Source organism: Ornithorhynchus anatinus, chromosome 3 (genome assembly GCF_004115215.2).
Source record: "Ornithorhynchus anatinus isolate Pmale09 chromosome 3, mOrnAna1.pri.v4, whole genome shotgun sequence".
NCBI classification, from domain to species: Eukaryota; Metazoa; Chordata; class Mammalia; order Monotremata; family Ornithorhynchidae; genus Ornithorhynchus; species Ornithorhynchus anatinus.
In genome coordinates this window covers 68,542,749-68,569,206 of record NC_041730.1, presented here as the reverse complement: position 1 = coordinate 68,569,206, position 26,458 = coordinate 68,542,749, and the positions used below count along the sequence as shown (strand labels likewise).

The 26,458-nt window shown below is 41.3% G+C and overlaps 1 protein-coding gene across 1 annotated transcript in view; it reads left to right on the top strand.

Annotated features, from left to right (window-relative positions):
* The window catches only part of MBD2 (methyl-CpG binding domain protein 2), an 86,496-nt gene extending 60,654 nt beyond the window's left edge, over window positions 1-25,842 (top strand). Inside the window, 4 exon segments of the mRNA XM_029059860.1 lie at window positions 9,126-9,216; window positions 10,227-10,404; window positions 20,865-21,003; window positions 25,362-25,842. Coding sequence (XP_028915693.1) covers window positions 9,126-9,216; window positions 10,227-10,404; window positions 20,865-20,991 — 396 coding nt within the window. The 3' untranslated portion in view covers window positions 20,992-21,003; window positions 25,362-25,842.
* Window positions 25,843-26,458: the final 616 nt, after the last annotated feature.

The window sequence follows — 26,458 nt, the reverse complement described above, 5'->3', positions numbered from 1 at the left end:
ATGTACATTTGAGAAAGCACAACATGATATAAAGTCCTCTGAGAGCTGCGGAAAAAAGCTAGTCTATAAAAAATATATATTAACACTATTAATTTAAAGCATTTTAATACTTTGGTATTCCTGTTTTGTTGGTATGAGCTCATCTACAATAGCAAGTCTCTGTATTCCTCTGCCTAAAGTTCCCACTGGTATGCAAACATTTTTACTAGCTCTTTCCACTATATGTTACTCTACATTTCATGGTCAGTATTTTCAGATTTTATTAAAATTCCTGCCCTGACTGATTTCTTTCCACCTCCTGTGGTGATTTGCATGAGCATTGTTAGAGCAGTGGGGAACTGATAATATTAACAATCTCTCATCCAGTTAAATATATTTATTGGCTTTATCAACTTCTCTTAACTTAGGAAAATGCATTTTAGTAATGTATAATATCATATTTTTAAAGGTGAGATTTTCTTGGATGCCCTTCAGGTTATAGGATATTGCTGGTCCTTGTGAAGTCTGACTTTTAGCCCAACATAAAGCTACAAGGCTTAAAAGTATTCTTGGAGCCATTTCACAAATAACTCCTAAACTTGATTCCCCTCCCCATTTCAATTCACCTCAACTGGACTTAAAAAGCAAAATGAATGTTTGACTCCTGTCCACAATGCTCATCAGTCTTATTCATTTCAAAAATAATACTTGAGTTTATACAGCCCTAGTTTCAGAAATTCATTAAGCAGGGAGCATCTCCCCTCCCCTTCACCCCCCTGCCCCCTTTTAAAGGGCTGTCTTTCTAGAGGAAGCTCCAACAATGCCAGTTTATATTGGTTTAGCCTTTCAAGAGTAGTGAATGGAAAGAAGGCAAGCTAAATTAATGGTAACTCTTTTGGACTATTCCTAGCCTTCCTTATTTCAGGTAAATCCAGTCTTTACTATATTGAGAATATTGAGTATCTGCCAAAAACCCAGGAATTGGCCCAGAAAGAATCATAGTCTAGCATGTTAAGACGTATAGTTTCCCCAATTTGCATTTTTTGTACTTGCAGTTTCAATGTGTACATTCATTCATGCATTCAGTCATATTTATTGATTGCTTATGGTTTACAGAGCACTATACTAAGCGCTTGGAAAATACAATTCGGCAACAGATAGAGGCAGTCCCTATCCAACAGTGGGCTCACAGTCTAGAAGGGTGAGACAGACAACAAAACAAAACAAGTAGACAGACATCAATAGCATCAAAATAGATAAATAGAATTATATATATATATATATATATATATATCATTAATAAAATTGAGTAATAAATATGTACAAATATAACACAAGTACTGTGGGGAGGGGAAGGGGGTAGAGTAGAGGGAGGGAGTAGGGGCAATGGGGAGGAGAGGAGGAGCAGAGGAAAAGGGGATCAGTCTGGGAAGGACTCCTGGAGGAGATGAGTTCTCAGTAGGGCTTTGAAGAAGGGAAGATAATTAGTTTGGTGGAGGTGAGGAGGGAGGGCATTCTAGACCAGAGGTAGGATGTGGTCCAGGAGTTGATGGCAGGACAGGTGAGAACGAGGTACAGTGAGGAGGTTAGCAGCAGAGGAGTGGAGTGTTTGGGCTGGGCTGCAGAAGGAGAGAAGGGAGGTGAGGAAGGAGTGGGCAAGGTGATGGAGAGCTTTGAAGCCAAGAGTGAGGAGTTTTTGCTTCATGCGAAAGTTGATAGACAACCACTGGAGATTTCTGAGGAGGGGAGTGATGTGCCCAGAGCATTTCTGCAGAAAGATAATCCGGACAGCAGAGTGAAATATAGACTGAAGCAGGGAGAGACAGGAGGATGAGAGATCAGAAAGGAGGCTGATGCAGTAATTCAGTCAGGATAAGATGAGAGATTGTATCAGCGAGATAGTTTGGATGGAGAGGAAAGGGCGGATCTTGGCGATGTTGTAAAGGTGAGACTGGCAGCTTTTGGTGACAGATTGGATATGTGGGGTGAATGAGAGAGTGAAGTCAAGGATGACACCAAGGTTGCGGGCTTGTGAGACGGGAAGGATTGTAATGCCATCTACAGTGATGGGAAAGTCAGAGAGAAGACAGGAAGATAAGGAGCTCAGTCTTGGGCAGGTTGAGTTTTAGGTGGTGGGTGGAAATTAATGTGGAGAATGTTCTGAAGGCAAAGCCTGGAGAGAGGGAGAGAGAACAGGGGAGGAGATGTAGATTTGGGTGTTATCTGCGTAGAGATGATAGTTGAAGCCATGGGAGCAAATGAGTTCACCAAGGGAGTGAGTATAAATGAACAGAAGGGGACCAAGAACTTACCCTTGAGGAATCGAAGAGGAGCCCACAAAGGAGACCGAGAATGAACGGCCAGAGAGATAAGAGGAGAACCAGGAGAGGACGGAGTTTGTGAAGCCAAGGTTGGATAACGTATTGAGGAGAAGGGGATGGTCTACAGTGTCAAAAGCACCTGAGAGGTCGAGGAGGATTAGGTTGGAATAGGAGCCATTGGATTTGGCAAGAAGGTCATTGGTGACCTTTAAGAGGGCAGTTTCGGTGAAGTAGAGGGGACGGAAGTCAGATTGAAGGGGGTCCAGGAGAGAGTTGGAGTTGAGGAATTCGAGGCAGCGAGTGTAGATGACTTGCTCTAGAAGTTTGGAAAGGAAGGGTAGGAGGGAGATAGGGCGATAACTGGAAGGGGCAGTGGGGCCAAGAGGGTTTTTTTTTAGGAGAGTGAGCAGTTCAAAATGGAAGAGAAGGAGGGGAGGAAGAAAGGGTTGAGAGTTTTTATAAGATGAGAAGGATTGGGGTCAGAAGCACAGGTGAAGGGGGTGGCACTTGAGGGAGGAGATCTCCTTTGAAGATACTGCTGGGAAAGATGGGAATGTAGAGGAGAGGGTTGAGACTTGGTCACACCCTCGATCTCATCATCTGTTACCACTGCAAGAGAAGTGGAGCGTGGCTCAGTGGAAAGAGCCTGGGCTTCGGAGTCAGAGGTCATGGGTTCGACTCCCGGCTCTGCCACTTGTCAGCTGTGTGACTGTGGGCAAGTCACTTAACATCTCTGTGCCTCAGTTCCATCATCTGTAAAATGGGGATTAACTGTGACCCTCACGTGGGACGACCTGATTACCCTGTATCTCCCCCAGCGCTTAGAACAGTGCTTGGCACATAGTAAGCGCTTAACAAATACCAACATTATTATTATTATTCACTGCACTATTTCCACCCTCACCAACTCTGAAATCCCTCTCTCTGACCATAACCTTCTCACCTGCCTCCTTTCTCATACTATTCCCCCCTGTTAAGCTGTATTACTCCCCGACAGAGACCTCCGCTCTCCTGACCCCATCCATCTCTCTCAGCGTATCACACCCCACCTTGCCTCCCTATCCTCTCTACGCACTCTTGATGACCAGATTACTGCTCTCAACTCCATCCTCAACTCAACTCGCTCGCTCCCCTTTCCCTTCGTTGCTTTCGCACCACTAACCCACAGCTCTGGATCACTGCAGCTGTCTGCCTCATTCGCTCTTATGCTCGAGTTGCTGAACGCTGCTGGCAAAAGTCTAAACACCAAGCCAAGCAAAACTATTTTTCTTCCCTTATTGACACCCATGCCCCTCACACTCGTAAGCTGTTTCAGACATTTAACTACCTCCTCAGGCCCCTGTTCCTCCACCCCCTCCGCCCCGCCCCCCCCCCCCCATCCCTCACCCCCCAACAATCTGGCCACTTACTTCATTAGGAAAATTAACACCATCAGGTCTGAGCTCCCCAAATCCACCCCTCCTCCTTCTCCATCCCCCCCAGCCCCCTGCTGTACATAAATCCTATATCCTTAAGACCATATTGCTTGGGGTCTAAAGGATGGAAAAGCAGTTGGTGGTTAACTGCAATTTTTTTTTTCCAGCTTTTTCCCATTCCTCTGGCTTTCGGGTTTGTTTGGTCTTTATTGTGAGTTATTGTTTCACACAGTGCAGGCCTAGTGGACATTCTGCCAGTTTGGAATTTCCACTTGTTCAGTTTCCATGGACTTCTCCACTTTTGGATTCCCAGGATAATCCTGTTAGACCAGTGCCTGTGAGTAACTCTTGGCCTGATCTATCTTGGAACCAGCAAAGAGCCATTCCACAAATTCATCCTCCACCACCTCTCTCAAGGTGTTCATCCCTCTTCACACCTATCTTTAAGGTCAACTTGTTCTCTCCTTCCCTTTTGGTTTTCTCTTCTATTTTTGTTTCCACATGAGCCCACTCCTCTGTTTTCTCCATTCATCAATATTTATTTTGTTTTTGGGTTTTTTATGGTATTTGTTAAGCGCTTACTAAATTTCAAGTGCCATTCTAAATGCTGGGGTCATTACAATTACTCAGGTTGGTCACGGTCCCTGTCCCACATGCGGCTCACATTTTAAGTAGGAGACAGAACAGGCTCAGCAGCGTGAAACAACTTGGCTTAGCGGAAAGAACACAGGCCTGGGAGCCCCTCGTGGGACCTGGACTGTGTCCAACCTGATGAGCTTATATCTACCCCAGCACTTAGTACAGTGCCTGTCATACGGTATGCGCTTAACAAATGCCATTTAAAAACAAGAAAAACAGAAAAAAACCCACAGGTATTGAAACCCCATTTTATATGCAAAAACTGAGGCTTAGAGAAGTTAATAAGTGACTTGCCCAAAGTCACTCATCAGGCAAGTGTCAGAGCCAGAATTAGAATCTAGGTCCTCTGACTCCTAGTCCCATGGTTTTTCCACTAGGCCACACTTCCTCCTGTTCACTTTCAGTGTTAGCGCAGTGTCTTAGGTGCTTAGTAGCATAGAGTACTATTATCAAACACAGTCCTGCCATCAAGGAGCTTGAGGAAAACATGGGTTTGGCTTGGTCTTATCAATCATTGGAATTTATTGGGCACTTACTGGGTGCATAGCACTTTACTAAGCGCTTACTCTCTTTGACCTTCTTTCACCTACCGTTTACCATTGTACCCTATTACATTGCTCCGAGTGTATGGCTCCAGGTATCTGTGGACAGTTGTTGAAGGTTATTTTAACACCTCAAATAGACTTCAGGCTGAAAATTCCCTCACCCTCTTAATTCTAAATCTTATTGTTTTGGAGACTTTTGAATTGTCTTTTCCCTGGGAAACCTTGTTGTATTTTCTGTGGCTTCTCTTAGTCTTTCATCCCCTGCGTTTTCTGTCTTCTCCCTGGTACCTGTTTTGTCCAAAGCATATTTCTCTTCCCTTATTTCTTCTTCCTGCTGGTCTTCTGTGCCTCTCCAAGTTAGTTCCTTTCTCTTGGTCTCATGTTTTTCCCCCCTCCCACCTTCTCTGTCTGACTTGTGTGTTAGCTTGTTTTCTGGAAGTAAGTATATTGTCTTGCCTTTTCTCCTCTATTTCTTTCCCACCGAGTTTGTTCTTTCCAATCTGTGTGTCTGCTTTCTTCCTATAGTCCTCTTTTAATTTTTGTTCTAAATCATAATCTCTTTCCACTTGTCTTTCTGGAAGTCTTTTTCCCTCCTTTAGGAATCTGTCTAAAATTGGCCTCTCTTCCCACTCTTTGGACTCATTTCTCTTTCTCAATAGAAGAGTTCAGTATTAATCAATCAGTTGCATATATGGAATGTTTACTGTGTGCCAAGAACTGTCCTAAATGCTTGGGAGAGTACAATATAACAGTTTAGCAGAGTTGATAGACATGTTCCCTGCCCTCAATGACCTTACAATCTAGAGGAGGAGACAGACATTAATATAAATTAATTATGGATATGCATATAAGTGCAGTGGGGCTGAGGAAAGGCTGAATAACGGGAGTAAATCAGGGCGGCAAGAAGGGAATGGGAGAAGAGGAAATTAGGGCTTAGTCAGGGAAGAACTCTTGGAGTAGATGTGCCTTTAGTAAGCCTTTGAAGGTTGGAGAGTAATTGTCAGATATGAAGAGGGAGGGTATTCCAGGCCAGAAGTAAGATGTGGATGAGGGGTCAGTGGTGAGATAGATGACATCAAGGTAAAGTGAATAGGTTGACATATGATGAGCTAAAGTGTGGGCTGGGTTGTAGTAGGAGAGCAGCTAGGTGAGGTAGGAGGGGGCAAGGTGATTGAGTGCTTTAAAGTAGTCATCTTCCTCTCCCCCTCTCTTTCTTGCCTATTTTATGTTTTCATTTTCCTCCCCTGTACTTTTCTCCCCACACTCTGTTTCTCCCCTGATTGGCCTACTGTTCTGGCTATTTCATGCCCCCCAAGTCAAATCTTTCCTTCCCATACCTCAGTTTCCACTTCTTTTTCTTTTCTGGCCTTTTCTTCACCTCCCTTCTTACTCTCCTCCCCATTTCCTTCACATCCCTTCAATCTCCTAGGAACTAGATGTTGTCACCAGATGCCAGACAATAATGAATGGAACTCCCTCCCCCTTCGCATCCGACAGCCCATCACTCTCCACCTTCAAAGCCCTCCTAAAATTACATCTCCTACAAGAGTCAGGGAAGGATTTAATTTTCCTCTTTGCCCTCTCTTCTCCATTGCCTGTGCACTTGGATCTGGCCCCTTTGAACACTTGTTATTCACTCCACTCCCCCAGGATTTATGAGCACATCCTTATATTCTCCCATTTCCCCTATCTATTTTAATGACTTATTCCCCCTCTAAATTGTAAGGTTTTTGTGGGGGAGAAGAAGTTACTCCCAAGTGCTTAGTATAAACCTCTGTACTATCAAACATTGATTGATTGAGTGAGTGATTGATTGAGAGCAGCATGTGGAATGAGAGAGGTTGTGAGGTGTTCTTCATGTTGTAACCGAAGTGCCGTTTTTTGCCTACCATGCTCAGGATCTCAGAATATGCTTAATTCCATTCCCCAATTTTGAGGAGGCAAGAAAGGTTCCCTGTCCATTTGGTGTCCATCAGAAGGGAGGGGTTCCAGATGATCTGTGGCTTGTAACTTTTTTATATCTCCAATTCTGCTATATGTGGGGCAGCTGTAGCTGCCCTGCTCATCCTTTCCTTGTTTCACCACTATCGCATTATTTAAAAATTGTGTGTTAATTGTGTTAATTAATATTTCTTCCTTTTGTTGCCCCAGCTAAGTCACATCCATGGCAGTTTTCGGTATTTCCAAAGCAAAGCGTTTACCCATGATTTTAAAGTTGATTTTTGTATGAAAGGAGATGCAGAGGAAAACATGGACAATGAACAAGCTTTTTCTGATCATTTGGTACAGAATATAGATCTGTGTCCTATTTGTCACTACTGCATTTAACTTTTATTCAACCATACTCATTCAGTAGTGCGTATGATTGCAGAGCCTGATGGGCCAGAGAACTTTTTAGCAAGTTTTATTAAATTGTTGTTGTTTAGTAAGTTATTGGAAACAACACATACAATATGTATCATAAAATTGTTGTGGCATTAATGTTATGTGAGCCATCATGTTGCACACAAATGTACAGCCACTATAAGCATGCTGATTCATTCATTCATTCAATAGTATTTATTGAGCGCTTACTATGTGCAGAGCACTGTACTAAGCGCTTGGGATGAACAAGTCGGCAACAGATAGAGACAGTCCCTGCCGTTTGACGGGCTTACAGTCTAATTGGGGGAGACGGACAGACAAGAACAATGGCAATAAATAGAGTCAAGGGGAAGAACATCTCGTAAAAACAATGGCAACTAAATAGAATCAAGGCGATGTGGGCCACAGTGATGATGATACACTCAGTTTTTCTCTAACTCTATTTTCCCTGTATGTTTTAATGCTGTTGGGAAGTTAAGGAGCTGGGCTTGTTGGGACAGAACACACTGCAGTGTCGCCAGAAATGGTTGAGAGCCGTGTGCAGCAGTAATCGAGTCAAACTTACTATGTTGCGAGTTTTCCTTAACGTGGGGTTTGTCAGGAATGGAACCCCCTCATGATAGGAGAACAAAGCAGACATGAGTCCCTCGAGGGTCAGTGTCCAGCTCGAATTCCCACCCTTGTAAACTTTCCCAGCCTTTTTAGTATGATGCTCTGCACACAGTAAGGGCTTAATAAATATTATTACTACTGCTGTATTCTTCGTTGGATCTGGGGGGCAGCGGGATTGACCCACTTCATGGACTGCCTGCTGCCCAAGCCATAGTTTGTCCACTCCTGGTGGAGGTTAAAGCTGCATTGATTAACTTCTCTGAACCAGAACTAAGTAGGAATACAAAAGAGAGAGGATGTCCATCTTTCTAAAATGCCCAAATCCAGTATTCTTTGTGTCTCTCTCCCCCGCCCCGCTCCACACATACCTTTTGAATCTGAACAGGAGCCCAGGCTAGTTCAGATAGCCACCTTTCTTCTGTACATGTGTAATCAGATAAGGTTCCGTTAAAATGATGATTTAAAGATTAATGAGACACAACGATGGGAAAAAGTAAAATAAGGGTGGAAAACTTGGAAAAGTTGTCATTATAATACTGAGAACTATTGATCACTGAAGGATATTGAGCCTATTCAATAGGTAGTTAGGGGTGTCAGCCATTGAACTCATCAGATTTGCAATTACAACTATAATGGTAATATTTGTAACTACAATCCAGGACTGTAAGCCCCTTGTGGGCAGGGAACATGTCTACCAACTCTGTTATAGCGTACTGTTCCAAGCACTTAGTACAGTGCTTCGCAGCAGTACACACTCAATAAGTACGACTGATTAAATGTATGAATTATGCTAAAGAACACATGAAAAGATGGCTACTGGTTTCTTATGGCATAAAAAACTTAGTTTGCAGATACGAATTTGCCTTTTTGAAATTTGTAGGAGTTTATTATAGTAATTCTGAGAAAAATGAATGATTTCTCTGTATACTTTTAGTTTATACTTCCTTTTATATTCTAATTTTTAACAATGCTGTAACTTTGCTTAGCAATAGAAATACAGGACAGCTTTTGTTGAGTAAACCTTTCAAGCTGACATATTTCAAAAAATTGAAAGATACTTGCTGAATTATATATTCATTAGATAACATCTTGGACAAAGAAAATGAATTCATTTCATGATTCAACTGTATTGTTAATTATGATAGTGACCATGCAGATGGGCCAAGTACTATGCTAAGGTACTGGGGTAGGCTGGTTCTGGTTTTCATGGATTTTTCTACTCTGCTAACCAAGGCATTTTCATATTTCAGCTTTTCTGGGAGAAGAGGCTTCAAGGGCTAAGTGCATCTGACGTAACAGAACAAATTATAAAAAGCATGGAGCTACCAAAAGGTCTTCAAGGTAATTGCATAGACTTTTTAAGTAGATGGCATTCCTTATTAAGTGAAATTGTGGTGGATATTTTGAATACCCTCAAGGAAAATACCAGAAATATAATGGAATGGCTATTTGATTTATGTTGCTCAGAAATCTTTCACAGTAACAAGAGTTCCTTCCATTTCTTCCGAGATTTTTCCGTGTTGCATTCAGCTCACACAAATGCACTCAAATTAACATTTATTAATAATCAAAACTGCCTGTGCATTATTGTTTAGGGGTATTTTTTACTTGTGAGCCTTATACAAAATCAGTAGTGTAATGTGTCCACATTGGTACTATTCCCGAGAACACCGAAGTAAAAAGTATTAAGGTCTTTCCTAACGTAAAAGTGAGCTAAACTGTTTCAGACCTCAAGGGATATATTCAAAAGGACATTTGAGGACAAATACAACTGCTGTAAAAAGACCCAGATCACTGAAATAATTGACCTTGCTTAAAGAGCTGTATGTCCCTTTTATGTATGTTAGTGTCATAGTAGATGACATAAAAGTTACATTGAAGTGTTATTAAATCAATCAGCTTTTGTGTAAATCTGTGAATGCTAAGTATTTCCCATATCAGAATGTAAATATTTTACTTAATTGATGGGATATTCTTTGCTGTTTAATTAATGTTGGTATTTGTTAAGCGCTTACTATGTGCCGAGCACTGTTCTAAGCGCTGGGGTAGACATAGGGGAATCAGGTTGTCCCACGTGGGGCTCACAGTCTTAATCCCCATTTTACAGATGAGGGAACTGAGGCACAGAGAAGTTAAGTGACTTGCCCACAGTCACACAGCTGACAAGTGGCAGAGCTGGGATTTGAACTCATGAACCCTGACTCCAAAGCCCGTGCTCTTTCCACTGAGCCACGCTGCTGTGGTTGAAATATCAGATTCCTAACCAGCGATGATATTAAGATAGCATTCCAGGTTCTCGGAGACATCCTTTCATTTGACATGCACCATACTTTTTGTTTTTATATTTTCAGGAGTTGGTCCGGGTAACAACGACGAGACCCTACTATCTGCTGTTGCCAGCGCTTTGCACACCAGCTCCGCACCAATAACAGGGCAGATCTCTGCTGCTGTTGAAAAGAACCCTGCTGTTTGGCTGAACACATCTCAACCCCTCTGCAAAGCTTTCATCGTTACAGATGAAGACATTAGGTAAAGCGTTTGACCGTAATCGTCAATAGATTAATATTTTCTTCCCCATGCGACAAGTGGGAACAATCAGGCATCAGACCTCATTGTCCTGCGTGGTCCTAACCACGTATATAGGTTCAGCTTGACCAGCCAGGCCATTTCATCCTAAGTACAAGCAACAGCTTCTTTTAGTTTGCAGTCAAAGCCACTCTTGCATCACCAGTTGCTCTCTGAGGTTCTTCCTTTATTATTATTATATTTTTTTTGCCCCACAGACTTTCTAAAGCCTTGGGTTCAAATTTGATTGCTTTCTTTCAGTTTAGACTGTGTCCTGCTCTCTCCCAGCATTGCATAACTATGCCACCAAGCACAGAGAGAGATTTCTTTGTATCCTTGGGTGCCCTGCTTGTAGTTGCCCTACTTCACCTCCCCACATATCAAGTGCTTGAGAAACAGGTCATCATTTGTCTTCTCTCTGCAGATGACTGAGCGGCTAACAGAGGCATTGTCGCAGTAAGCAGCATATCACTGTTGTTGTACAGACTGCATTTCAGATCTTCAATTAATCCCCTCTTGCTTTTCACTGTTACGTCTGGTTTATAGTTAGTTCTGAACTCACACAAATAGATGAAGTGCGGTGTGGAAAGAGCACGTTAAGAGCTCTTAACGGACCTGGGGTTAATCCCAGCTCTGCCTCTTGCCAGTTGTGTGACTTGGAGCAAGTCTTTTAACCTCTCTGTGCCTCAGTTTTCTTTTCTGCCAAATGGGGATGAAATGCCTGTTTTCTTTCTTAGACTGCAACCACCGTATGGGACAGGAATTGTGTCCAGTCTTCTTATCTTGTATCTACCCTAGAACTTAGTACAGTGCTTGGCACCTAGAAAGCACTTACAAATATCACATTTCTTATTATTATTAGAAGAGACATGTCGCCATAAGGTAACCACTGTCAGGAAGATCATACCATGGTGATCACACTAATTAGAGACTGTGAACAAGCAGGTGAGCTAACTGAAATGCTAAAAACGTTTTGTTCGGACAAGTTCTATAAGCTCATTTAATAACTCTGAGGTATATCCTTTGGCTATTAAGACATTCCCTGCATAGCTTGTAATAGCCCATCACCATTGTTTAAGCCATTTAAAATACATTTTAGATGAGCTGTTAAGTATCAGCCTCCCGATAGGACAACCTGATCTTGAATTAAGTGTTGAGGTCAGAAAATTTAATTTTGAAATTATTTTTCAAGTAAATGGATGAAGGAAACTTATTAGAGCTTCTATTTAATTGGTAGCACCACACCCTGCAGTTCTCATAGCATCATCCCAAAATTCAAGTGATCTTGGGAAAAAGTTGTAGGACAGTGGAACCCAATCAGGGTAATTTGCTGATTTTCCAAAAATACACAATAGCATATGCCCATGCATGATTTTATTACCCGATTAGCGATCTACTCCAGGTTCATTCATCCACTCGTATTTGCGGAATGCTTACTGTGTGCAAAGCGCTGTGCTTGAGAAAGTCCAATATAACAATAAACAGTCACATTCCCTGCCCACAGCAAATGAACAGTCCAGAGATGTGTGCAGGAAGAGCAGCGGGGTACTTGGGGTGATGAGGGTGAGCAGGAACTAGCATTCTAGGTCACCCAATCCCATGGATTCTGTCCCCCCCATTAGCTTGTGTCTAGTCCAGCAGTGTAGTACAGTGGCTGGCACATAGTAAGCACTTAAGTACTATGAACCGCCCCCCCCCCAAAAAAAAACTGCAATATTTAATTTCTCAGAAAGCATTGATATCAGAACGTTTTGAGTGGTGACTTGGCTAATTTAAACAGGGACAGTTTGGTCCAGAGTATTAAAGATTTGTTTTATGAAATAGTTAAGCTCCAACTCAGATTCATTAAGCATAAATACCCCCATCAGCATTGGTTTGGAATTCTTAGTAAAATGTTGATTTAATGGCTTGTGAGGATGTGACTCAAATTTGTTTCATTTTACACCCTCTTGGGGGTAATGATGACACATTAAAATGAGCTGTCACTATAAAGGCAATTGTTTCAGGACATGGGGTTGGAATTAACAAAACCAAAAATTTAAGATGAATGGTGATTGATTTCCTTTCTTTTGTTTCTTCGGTACTAGTCTACTGACCTTGACTTGTTCCATGACATGTTGTATGCCAAAACCAGTTTTCCAATTCACATTCACCAAGTTAATTCTTTCCTCTCACTAAAACTCAGTACATAGAGGCCATTAACTTTAGGAAACCTTTCTCGATGAAATAAAACCAGAAAATGGTGTATCTTCCAAGCACAGCTAACTTAATAATCTCTCTTGTAGCTGTCATTCTGACTCCACCTCTGATAATAACCTGGGAGAAAAAAAGAACCCAAGCAGAAAATTATTGAATATTGTATTGGGATTGTTTCATTAGATTGCAAACATATAGGAGCTAGAACTGCACCTTTGAACTGTCCATGCAAAGATTAACATACTGCTGTGTTACTGACTCCAACAACGTGCTAGGCATATACATTAAACACGTGTGTAGATTAATGAGTTCCCTACTTGAGGTGGAAATTTACAGCATCATGGGCAATGAATCTAGACTGTGAGCCCGTTGTTGGGTAAGGATTGTCTCTGTTGCCGAATTGTACTTTCCAAGCTCTTAGTACAGTGCCCTGCACACAGTAAGCTCTCTGTAAATGCGACTGAATAAATGTATGTATGAATCACTGGAAAGAAGTAGTGATTCTGGGGTTCTTCTCGAGACATTTCATTGCCCCACAATGTTATTGATTGTTAATATTCCCAGAAATATCCAGCAGAGGGCACTTTCGAATCATCCCAGTGTGTTTTCTTTATACATAAAATTTTCTGGTTGCAAACAGGCATTGAAATTCTGGTATTTGCATAATGCTGCTCTAAATCTGCTTTGGGACCAATCCCAAAATAAAAACTTTGAGGCATATGCCACCTACTTGTGGTTGAGGCACACGAAATAATTTTTCCATGTTTGGGTTTAAAACAGCTATTGATCAAAGTAGTAAAATAGTCCACAGAAATTATGCAGTAATTGTAGAGAATTTGTGGGCAGCATTGTCATCTTTGAAGGCAGGAAGAAGCAGGAAAATCAGAGGTTGTGTTGCAAATCTGTTTTTTTTTTAATCCCCCTGGTTGGATTGAGGGAAACAGCATGCCTTACTGGAAAGGACAAGGGTTTGGGAATCAGAGGACCTGGGTTCTAATCCTGGTTCCGCTACCTATCTGTTATGTGACCTTGGGCAAGCCTCTTAACTTCTCTGTGCCTCAGTTGCCTCATCTGTAAAATGGGGATTAAGACTGTGAGCCCCATGTGGGACAACCTGATTACCACATATCTATTTCAATGCTTAGAACAGTGCTTGGCACATAATAAGTGCTTAACAAATGCCATAGTTATTTTTGAGGGGAAATTACAGATCCCGCATTTACTCTTTTGGAAGGAGTGCATAGCTAAATATAAATTCAGTTCATATGAACACTTACTATCTAGTGGTTTACTATGGATTTCATAAGAAGTTCATTTATTTGGACTCTTTACATAAGTCCGTATGCTTAAAACTAAAGTTCTTGAAAAGCTTACCTGGGAAGGCCAGTCAGTCCTGGCTCTGCCACTTACCTGCTGTGTGTGACCTTGGTCAAGTCACTTAAACTTCTCTGGGCCTCAGTTTCCTCATCTGCAAAATGCCCCCTCCTACTTGAAATGTGAGCCCCAATGGGACCTCATTATCTTTTATCTACCCCAGCACTTAGTTCAGTGTTTGGCACTAGCGTTTAACAAATAACACAGTTATTATAAGGAGGCTTTGTACGAGGCCTTAAAATGAACAATTTTGAGCTTTTCAGTCATTATGGGGAGGGAATTCTAGACAAGGGGAACCTTACATCTAGCTCCCAAAGATTAGGACTTCCATAAATGGAAGTCCTTGTTGCAACTATAGTGTGTACATGAAGGCTCTGTGCTTTCCCAACTGGCCTTACACGTATGCTGAACCTGTTAACAGTTGTGGTATTTAAGTGCTTACTGTGTGCCAGGCACTGTACTAAGCACTGGGGTGGATATAAGCAAATTGGGTTGGATACAAAATCTCAAACCCCATTTCACAGAGGAGGGCAATGAGACAGAGAAGTGAAGTGACTTGCCCAAAGTCACACAGCCAAGTGGCAGAGCTGGGATTAAAACCCATGACCTTCTGACTCCCGGGCCTGGGTTCTATCTGCTATGCTTCTCTAACTAGAAAGTAGCAAGCAAGGTATAACCTCCCCCAGTGTCCTCCCCGCCCCCACAAGTTTTATTTTTTTTTTATTTTTTATTTTTTTTTGCCTTTGTCATTTCTTATGGCTTTCTTTCCTGGTCCTCCTACTGGCTTAGCCCAGGAAAGGAAGAGGCCTCTGAGGAAGCATGATTGCCCTGCCCATGGCTAAAATGGAGTACTGTGAAATTGTCCTGTATGTTTACAAAGGGTTCTCACCAGTGAGAGGAATGTGGGAATGAGGAGTGGAGAAGCCCCCTAAGGCCCAACACTAGCAAGGAAGACAGGCCCTTCTTTCTATCCACTTACCTTAAAATTCATTTTTTTGCTTTTCCATTCTTTCACTCTCTGCAACCAGCATCTCGAGTACCACAGCCTTTCTCATTGCCAACAGCTCGTACCTCAGTAATGAGAGTCTTGTTCAACAACAGGGTACATACTGAGCCCTGGCAACAGGAGGTCCTTGTGAGTAAGCTAGTTTGGTTTCTTATGTCTCCTCCCACCCTGGTGGAAGTAAGCCAGAAGGGTGTGGAATTAACCATCGGTCAAACAATTAGTGCCGGTATGCCCGTTTTCGGTTGAAATGATTTCAAAGTGGGTGATTTTGGTGTGGGAGGGGGGGAATAGGGAGGCCACTCAACTACCCAAATCGGGGGCTTGCCAGCAGCACGGGAGCGTGTCCCTAATGTGGCGCCTGCCCCCGGCTGAGACTGTGACGCAGGGCCCGGACGGCGGGTGAGCCAGGTGACGCTGTCCGCTCCTGCAGTGGCCCTGCCTGGATCTGGGTGGGCAGTGGGGTCCACCGGTCCACATGCCAGCTCTTCACTGTCCTCTCGTCCCCATCTCCTGTTCCATCTGCTCTCCCAATAGGGCTGCTGCTGCACTAGATTGCACAATCCGTACAGAGGCGAGCATAGAGGCTTGGCACTGGAGTTAAGCCCGCCTATTCCATCCTGGGCGCCCCAGGGGAAGGAGTGAGGCGATGGAGAAAAGGGAGAGTAGTCCCAGCTACTGTGGCTCGAAGCCAGTAGAACCATTTTCTCTCTATTTGTAATTCAAATCCTCCGCCTCTAGTCTTGAAGTTCCTTGTGAGTAGGGAACGTGTCTATGAAACACAGTTGGATTGTACTCTCCCCTAGCTCTTAGTACAGTCCTCTGCACATAATGGCCTAGTGGATAGAGTGTGGGCCCGGGAGTCAGAAGGTCATGGCTTCTAATCCCGGCTCTGCCACTTGTCTGCTGTGTGATCTTGGGCAAGTCATTCAGTTCTGTGTGCCTTGGTTCCCTCATGTGTAAAATGGGGATTAAGACTGTGAACACTATATGGGACAGGACTGTGTCCAACGTGATTATCTTGTATCTACCCCAGTGCTTAGAACAATCCCTGGCACATAGTGAGCACTTAACAAACACCATCGTCATCATCATCAGAAGTGCCCTATAATTACCATAGTAATTACCACTGATTGATTGATTGATCCCCTTCTACTTGCCCTTCCTGATCCAGGACCTGGCTTCTAGTAAGACTCCTTCTATGGTTTGTGTGGCAGAGAAAGAGAGATTCAGGCCCTAGGGCTTGGGCTTTCCTCAGTGATTAGCATGTAGTAAGAACTTAATAAACGCTATCACCACTGTTTCCAGCAGCTCTAAAGGCAATATCAGCTCCAGGCAAGAGAAGTGAGTCGAGTCTTGATTTTCAGACTTAGCATTCACCCTTCCAGGCTTGGCATTCACCCTTCTCACCCTCCAGTATGACCAAAGGAATGTATTGCTTTCACCCATTTTCCATTAGCCTGGCCCAGGAAAAGCGGGTTCTGGGAAAACATGGCTCCACTGTTCCTAGATGGTGTGTCCAGAAGGTGGGGTTTTTTTTAACTTTTTCCACCCCACTTCTTCACTCTCTACAACTATCACTATCATGTGGTTCCCCTTTTGACCAGACCACTGTGTGAAATTGAAATTGATTTGTGAGTGAAGGCAAAAATGAAAAAAAAAAAGAAAAGAAAAGATGGTGGCCTTAATTTCCATATCTTGGAATAAAAGTCGCAAGGTATAACTCTAAGCGCTCGATAGATTGATTGATAGTGGGTATCGATTGATACTCATTTCAAAAAGCATGTAAGAAGCGAGTCATTTTCATGTTTCTCTTTCAGTAAGAAATCAAAGCAGATTGCTTGTAATTCAGTAGGGGGTGTGGAGGGGTTAAGGAGAGATTAGGGAGAAGGGATACTTTTTAAGAGGAACAGAGTTGTGGAGAAAAAACTTTTATGAGTCATTATACATACAACTAAAATTTTTAGGGTAGGCATGGCACTACCTGTGGTATCAAACTCTTTCATTTTCAGGGTGGATCACTTTGGGAATGGTTCCAGCTTATTTTAAACAGCCTTTAAATAAGCCATAAAAGCTCTCCAAAGTAGCCAAAGTGACCCCTGTTGGCTCAGAATTCAACATTCTGGAGGTGCTTTAAGTAGGAGGTTATAATAAGTCCAAGCCTTTCCTGAAATAGAGCACAGCACACTGACCAAACGTGGCTAGAAATCTAAAGGACACCACTTTCTCAAGTGCCTCTTCCCTAACAATTAGATTGTTAGCGCAGAATCAGACTGAATTAAATAAATCGATCTCAAGGTCTGCTATTAGAAATTATTCATCGTAGGTAAACGTCACAAGAATGTTACAAGTTAGTAATAAAACCCACAAAGTATTTTTGGAGGGGCGGTAAGGAAGAGAAAAACACCATTTAGATGTACAGTGGTAGTGGGGTGGCTATTTGGCATAGAAAGCAGGCTTCTTCCCACCACATGGAGCCAAAGATTCATTGGTCTGCTGGGAGAAAAATTTGTCATTCTTGAGTCCAAAAGACCTGGGCCACTAATTCAGAATACTCTGTAACTGATAAGCAGAGGGTATACTGTGGAGAAGAGCTTTTTAAAATCAGCAGGGGTTTTTATTTAGCATCCACAATTACAGTATCCCAATACTGGCACTCAACAGGGTGCAGCATAATAGTCACTTGCCTGAGATAATAGGTGTCAGCGGGATGAGAAACTCAGGTCCCTTTGCGTTATAATTCGTGTGGGGATTTTAAGTTTGTATTAATGGAAGATACTTTTCCTGAAAACACGCTCATCTAACAGCCATAAGATTGAGTTTCTCTTGGGAAGTTACTTGTTTCCCATGGGTGGAACATTTTAGTCGCTGAATTTGGATTTTAATTTTATTGTTGCTTTTAGCGAACCGCAGCATCTCTTCATCAATAGCTGTTCCCGATTCTCCTTTTGAACTGCTCTATTCATGTAGTGCCAACTCCCTGGCCTCCATAGTTCAGTCTATACAATTTAATGGTACCCTGGAACTCAAAGTTATGACAACGCATTTGTCCTCAGACTCAGCGGCAAAATCACTGTTTTCCTTCACTCCCAGCCTCCTCCTTTAAATTGGTCCTTTCTAACAGAAATTCTCATCAGCCACGGGGAATCCTCTTTTTCAAAAGCCATTTCAGTGCACATTATGCAGGATTTATTGTGATGAACCAGTTTGATGGAGAGCAGTTTGAATTTGAATTTCCTCCTGAGTAAATAAAATATATGAGTTTTGAATAGTGTTGCAATGGCATTATAGCGACACCTTTTCAACATCCATTTCTGGCATCTGTTTAATATATATAAGCACCTGAAGGGCAGGAACTGGGTTTAAAGAAGCTTCGTACATGGTAAAACAGGGCCATTTTCTATTTAAAATGGAGCTTTTTTAATTTAGGTAATACTTTATTCAGTAGGTTGATGTTTACCCTTGACAAATGTGGTTTTTATTTGGAATGCCACTCGCTTATCTTTTTCTGACTAACTGGAGTTGAAGTAATAATTCCCAGAACTCTGCCCTGTCTAAACATGTAACACCCATGACTAACACCTCTCTCCTCTCCCCCCCAGCAAATTACATTTATTTCTACCTTACTTTGTGCATCATGCAGATACCTTGTTTGATGTTTATTCAGTTTTGTATGTTGTAGTACCCTTTGGTACCTTTTTCCATTTCAGTATTATCTTCTAGATTGCAAACTTGTAGGTAGGGAGCGTGTCCACCAACTCTGTTGTGCTCGCCCAAGGATTTAGTTCAGGGCTCTGAACAAAGTAAGCATTCAGTAAATACCATTGATGACGATCAGTCTTATATTATAAATTCCTAGAAGACTAGAACAATTCCTTCAGTACCGGCACCGTGCCTTACGTAGATGTGCTCTTAAAAAGACTTTCTTTTAATAGCTTTTTAAAAAAGATGCAAATTATAGGTATCCTTTGATCAGTACTTGTACTAACAAAAATTATGGCAAGCAGTATAACTTTGTCTGTTTAAACCCAAAAGACCTTAGCTTAGTAAATTGATCATGAGTAGCTACTTTTTTCTCTGGCTTTTTAACACAGTAATATTGAAAATAGCATTCATCCTAATTGGAAGGTGTGCTGAGATTTTTTTTTTTAATGTGGAATTTCAGGAAAGAATAGAAAAATGCAGTGTTCATCTTGTACATGCTGTGGTTCTTGAGACAGTAATGTCAAAGGGATGGTAATTTACTGAACTACATGTACTACGAGGAAGTAATCTAGACTAGAAGGGTAGATTGAACAGTCAGCTTTATTAAAGCAGTAATTAAAACAGTAAGATGGGTATAATTCAGACCCTTGAAATTGCCCACAAGTCCATGTGAGCAATGGTGTATGTATGATGATCCATGTATGATGATGTATACCTCTGGAACATTATAAAAGGAATGGTTAGAATGGTGGGAGACTTTAATGGATGATTAGGGTTTTTGAATTCAATCATTCCAGATAATCAATGTTCTACTGTTCTGTTTTTTGACTGTACTGTAAGTCAATTTTCTGCCTTTAAAATGCTCGTTCATTTAACACGAATGATCTGGAACATAATGTGGCATAATGATGGCTTATCAGAAGTGCATAACCTCAACACCATTGTTTGATACAAAGAGTGCTCTTATAGAGGGCAGGTTGGGAGTTATGCCTTAGTCTTCACGAGAAAGAAATGCTTGTTGTCGAGATTAAATGACCTGAAGAAATTCTTTCTAGCATGGTATGTGGGCAGCATTAATTTGTCCGTCAATGAGTTTATGAAATGAGGCTGTCAAGGTTAATATCAAAATGTACCTGTATATTTTATACATATATACTATTGTATTATATACATGTATATTTCTCCTCAATTTTCAACTTCCCCGCACTTTCATTTTCTCTTCCCACTACTCAGTTTCAATTACTATTTTTTACATAGCTTTATTTAAATTCATTCTTAAAAGGAACATAGAAAGAACTTAAAGCCTTCAACATACGTGTAACTCCTGTCCATTTCTCAAAACAAAATTTTTCCATTCAGCTCAATTAAACACTATAATGTATGGCTTATGCCAAACTGTGTTTCACAGAAGACTTTTCAAAGATCTCCTTGCTGTTTAGATGCATTTTGGAGCGTGTGAACCTTTTTCTTTTTTGCCCCTCACATCTTGAGATGCAGAGATCGGGAGATTGGCATAGAGATGCTCTAAATTTATCAGTCAGATTGTTTCATTAATGGAAATGCAAATAGTCAAAGAATAATAAAGCTGGAATGGACTAAAAGATACCATCCAAGGGATCTCTTTTTTTGAAATAATTCCAGGCCATATCTGAGAGATTTAATAGTCCTTCAGTTGCAGCTACATTGAATTTAGAAGGTTGGCAGAGTCAAGGGAAATGGTTTATTGGTTGCTCTGAGTTTGTGAGAATAATGTGAATATTTACATTAGTAGAAAATAGTACCTTCTCATCAGTGATACAAAGAGTAGAGACTGTATGGCTTTTGCTCAGCATATTTTAATAGGTTCGCTTTAGTGCATCGATTAAAAGAAACTTAATCACAGTTTGGGTGATGACTGTTATATTCAAGATGACTTTGTCCTGCTTCCAAGTATGTATCACATACATAAAGAAACTCTTCTCAGTGCTGGCTGTCTGTTAGTGTGATCTGGCTGGGAGGAGATCAGAGAGTGCAGCCTTGGGAAGGGCAGAGAAAAATGACATTTTCGATTTCAAAGTTTTCTAGTTTGGGGATATTTACCTCATACCATAATGTAGTCAGCATTTTCAGAAACTTCTAATGCTTTTCATTAATCTCTTTAAAATAGGAAACAGGAAGAACGAGTCCAACAGGTGCGTAAGAAATTGGAAGAAGCACTAATGGCAGACATCTTGTCACGAGCTGCTGATACTGAGGAAATGGATATTGAAATGGACAGTGGAGATGAGGCATAAGAATATGATCAGGTAAAACTAAAATTCAGTATGATAGCTAAGCATTTAATCTTGATTTCCTAACAAAAAGTGCTGCTAAACGAGTAAGTGGATACAAATCAGAAAGATATAATTAATTTCTATGGGTAATAGTAACTTTATAAGAACAGGGAGAAAGTTGCTTTTGAAATAAAGTGTAAGCAACTGTAGTAAACAAGAAAATAATGCTGTGTGATTATAGTACATTAAACTAGTTCTAGACTGAAGGTTTTAGTATTTCCAAAATTTGGCAGGGCAACTTTTGGATGCTTCTGCAACCAGAGTGAATTCAAGAACATTTTCTTGGCATGGTAGACTGTGCCCAATTGTTCAGCCAGCCATTCTGGAAATGTGCTGTTCATCTTTACTGAAAAATACAGATAAATACCATACAGACAAAGGATCGTATAGACAAAACGGATAAGCAAGGGTCTTTGAGGTGAGAAATAGCCTCTCACATACTGGTTTTGAAAAGGAAGCATCCAGGTTAATTATCCAGTTTTAAGTTAAATCATTTTACTTTATTGATTAGTGACTTTTTCCTCTTTGAGAGGTATTCAGCTCAATGATATAAACTTAATCCTTCTAGCAAAAGTGTTTCTGAGAATGTATTTTTGTCCAGTCATCCCTCAGTTGCTTCTTGCTATTAAATGAATTGTCCCCTTTCAAAAAGATTAGGTCATCCAGTGTTCTCAGAGGTAGTTTTTTTTTCCCCCTCTGATTATAGATTATCTACAGGGCAAGAAAATTAACATATTATCACAATCAACCAAACCCCCCCCCCCAAAAACAGTTTTAGAATGTTCTTTTTCTTTGGAGTTCTCCCAAAGGCTGTCTTGGCTTGGTGTACCAGTCAAGAAATGGTATTTAGTGAGCGCTTACTGTGTGCAGAGCCCTGTACTAAGCTCTTGGGAGAGTACAGTACAACAGGGATAGTAGATAACGTTCCCTGCCCACAAGAAGCTTTCGTCTTGAGGCAGTTGTTTGACTAATGTTGGAAGAAATTCTCAGAGCAAGAGAAAAGATCATCTGCCACCCTCAAAGAGTCTAGGAGCATATGCCAAACATGTGTCACTCTGGTCCCTTAGCCTTCCTTTCCCAGCTCCACCCGGAATAACAGTGGTGGGAACCGCTTTTGTTTTTCAACCTCCCCATATCTCACTAGACTGGGTCAGGAGACCTAGGTTCTAGTCCCAGTTCTGCCCACTGGGGATCTGCCAGCACCGGTGAAGGTCCTAAAAAGAGGAAGGATATGTTTTGAGGTGGACAGGCCCAGCAGGCAATCCTGAAAACCACTGGCTAGCGGTGGCAGAGCTGACCAAAGGGGCTCCCAACGCATCACCCAAAGGCACCGCTTCAGCACTGTGCTTCAGTCTCTTCATCCATAAATGAGTCCTGCGCATGACAACCCTTCTGCACACTTGGCAATGTGCTGCACCCCGCCTCCTCATTAGTAGCACTTGATGCCTCAGCAGTAACGTGACTGTTAAGGATGAGAGAGTGTAACATAGAGCACACAGTAAGCACTCAGTAAATACAGTGATTTGCTGTACAAACCACTAGCACTGTCACCAGTTCTTTTGCTCCCATTCTCAGTTCTTAAATGCCAAATTTGGGGCTGGACAGTCATAATCAATGGAAAACTGTTGTCCTTTTCTCTCCAATGTGGGGGTAAGGGCTACTAGCAGCAGTAGGGAGTGTTTTGCACCTTGGTTCACTGACACTGTCCTCTCAGTTCTGAAGGGGACCTCTTCTGTTCTCCGAGCATCCACTCCCTTGGAGAACTCATTTGCTTCAACTACCAACTCTCTGTGGGCAGCTTTCAAATCTGCCTCTCCGGTCCTGACCTTTCTCCTTTTCTGGTCTCACATTTCCTCCTGCCTTCAGAACATCTTTACTTTGACATCCCTCTGTTCCTCACAAACAGAACTCCTCATCCGCATTACCGATACACTTGAGTTTGTACTGGTTTAGCCCTTTGAGACTCCCTCCTAATTAGATCGTCAGCCCAGTGTAGGACGGGGACCCTGGCTAATCTGCTCATCTTGTATTCCCCAGTGCATAGTATAATGTGCGGTACCTAATTAGTGCTTAAATTCCACTGCTATACTTTCGTTACTATTATACTCAGCCCTCAGCACTTCTGTACAGATCCCTATATTTTACTGCTTCTCCTATCTGTAACTTATTTTAATGTCTGCCTCTCCTGTGTAGATTGAGCCCCATGTAGGATTGGGACTGTGTTCAACCTAATTTCCTTGTAATCACCCCAGTGCTTAGTTCAGTGTCTTGGCACACAATAAGCACTTAACAAATACCAGTTATTATTATTACAGTGCTCTGCACATAGTGAGCACTCAGCAAATGCCATTGATCTATTGTATTGTACTCTCCCAAGTGCTTAGCACACTGCTCTGTACATAGTAAGCACTCAATAAATACCACCAATTGATCTATTGTATTGTACTCTCCAAGCATGTAGTACATTGTTCTGTACATATTTAGGTGCTCAATAAATACCATTGATTAATTGACTGATTGAGACAGAGGTGTTGCGGATACCGGGCTCAGCCCAGAGCCACCTTCGTGGCACTGTCCAATCTGGGCAGCCCTGACAGGGACTAGAAGGATATGGTTACTAAATACTGCATGGCAAGTAGGAAATCATCATATTGAAAGCTTTAAACAAATTGCTTATGCTCCGTGGGAATAATTTTTAATTTAACCCTTTTCAGAGTATACTCGACTGTTCAACGAATTTTTGCCCTGGTAACCTTCAGAGCTGCATACCTGTAGATTGTGAATGATTAACAAATTCGTTATGGGCGAGGAACACACCTTCTAATTCTGTTGTATTGTACTCTCCCAAGTGCTTAGTACAATGCTCCACACATACCGCTTAATAAATACCTTTGATGTATGGATTGATTAGCAGTGCCTCTTCATGATAATTTTATTTGCTCGGGTGAGAATGTAAAATCAAAATTGAGAGTACAGTCAGCGTAATAATTAATTCCCTAGCTGTAGCAATGAATGCCCATTCTGTCCATATTAAGTTGACACATATGGAAACATTGATTGGGCAGATAAAAATGCTATTGTCATTCAAGTGTTTATTGAGTGCCTGTGATGTGTCTTAAGCACTGTAGAAGGGCCCTGAATAACTTATTTACTAGGAATGTTTTGTTGAACTTGAAAGAGGAAAATATTGTCAATATACACTAGGAGTGAAGCGAATAAATCAATCCAAAATCTGGCATTCGGAAGAAAGGGTAAATTGTATTGTAGAGAAGGTCATTTATCTTGTTGTTGGTATTACTGTTGTTTGATATAGTGGCATGGACCCCATGACATATTCATATAAGGATATTGTATCACTGGCACAACTTTTAATCAAAGCTCTGGAAAAGGAAGTTTTTCCTTAGATGTGAACTCAGGACCATTGGGCTTCCTAGAAAGGTTTCAGCATGGAACCATTCATAAATGTTAAAGGCCTAATAATAATAATAATGTTGGTATTTGTTAAGCGCTTACTATGTGCCAAGCACTGTTCTAAGCGCTGGGGTAGAAGGTTATCACGTTGTCCCATGTGGGGCTCACAGTCTTCATCCCCATTTTACAGATGAGGCTTACTAAGTTACTGGGATGCTACAGTTGTAGGAAATGCCTGGTGTCCAAAGTGAATATATTCTCTGGTATAGGGTGTTCAAAATTTGATGTTTATGTAAGGGTAAAAGTTTTTCATTCCTTTTGATTAAATTGAGAGACTGACAAAAGCATCAACAGCATAATTTGTGATCATAATTATTAGTTCACAGATTCTCCCCTCCCAATGGAAAATTGTTCTGACAAGTATTAATAAAGTTGTATGACTAACTCATTGCAAGTAAATGTTTATTGATTTAGTCAGCACTAAATATTTTCAGATATTGTTGCATTTTACAGTAGCTGTTTATCTGATCTCGCTTCCCCATGTCTCCTATTTTGTAGCCGCAAAATGCCTCATTTAATTGTGTAAAAAATGATTTTGAACAAGTGTGTATGACTTCTTTGAAGATGAGATTTCTTAAAAAGATAATAGCTCATCAAGAAAATATTTTTGCCATAAAGTATCTGGCCGCTTTTCCATACTCAGATAAAAATAGCATTATGCAGAACATCTAACCTCTAAGTTATGTAACTAAAAGCTATATCCCCACCCCCCCAAAACTTCTAATCAGGGCTTTAAGAAGAAAGTTCTAATTGAAACTTAGGTAGTTCTAATTATTTCATTCACTACAGCTTCCAATCAACAGAACAGCTCTCACCTGAAAAATAATTGGACTAATTATAATTTTTTTTTTCATTTTCAGGTACTTTCAACTGATTTTCCCCAAGGGCAAATTCTTAAAAGTTGGCGATGATTTTTTCCACTGGTTTTTGCTTAAAAGAAGAAGTGGACCCATGCACATTTATATAGCTTTCTAATAGCGTTAACCAATGCCTTTTTAGACATATTTTTGATGTATATATCTATTATTCAAAAATTGATCTTTATTTTGTGTCCTATGACTTAAAAGTAGTCTTTTTAATATCAAGCAGTACCCTTAAACCGAAGCTGAGCTTTTGATATCAGGTTGCAATCTGCAGGAATTACAATACTTGTATTAAATATTTGTTTCCCCTACAGTTTTAGTATGGATGAATCAGGACAACTGAAAAAAAATGTTTCCCAATTAAAGATTATTATGACTTCACTGTATATACAGATTTTTATACTTCTATTGAGAGAAGACACCTGTACATTCTTCCATCATCACTGTAAAGACAAAATAAATGATTATATTCACAGACTGACCGGAATCTATTTGTTGAAGAATAAGGACGCTTTGATTTTCAGAACGCAGGTCAATTTTAGTTCTGAGGCAGCATGTTGGGCGAGAGTTGGCGCAGGGTATAAAAATCATACTTTGGCTGACACCACCCCAAGCCAACACCCCAGAAAAAGAGCCAGAGTTACTGATTTTCACCAGTATTAAGACATCCGTTCCCTGTCACCATGCCCTGCTCGTTTATTTTTCCACTCACTACCTTTTCCAGAAAGATCACCCCATTCCACCTCTCACTGATGATTAATAGGCTGCAGTAAAAACTTGAGCCATCCAAAACACCTTGGTCCAGTGCCAGTTTGGATAGGGGAGATTTTGAGGAGAATTCTAATTTTCTAGTTTTCATCAAATGTAACCACGTGTTGTCGGTACATAAGATGATCGGATGTTAGAGGGACAAGTGCCAAATGGAACCACTTTCCCTTTGCGTTGGGGTAAGTCTTTTTCAGGCCCATGCTTTAGGTGATAGTGATGATGGCAAGCCCCACGCTCTGCAGTGCAGGTCTGTGCCTGCCCTACGCTCGCATGGGCAAGGAGCACGAGGTTCCTTGGGCGAGGACAAGGCCCCTGGTTGCTGACAG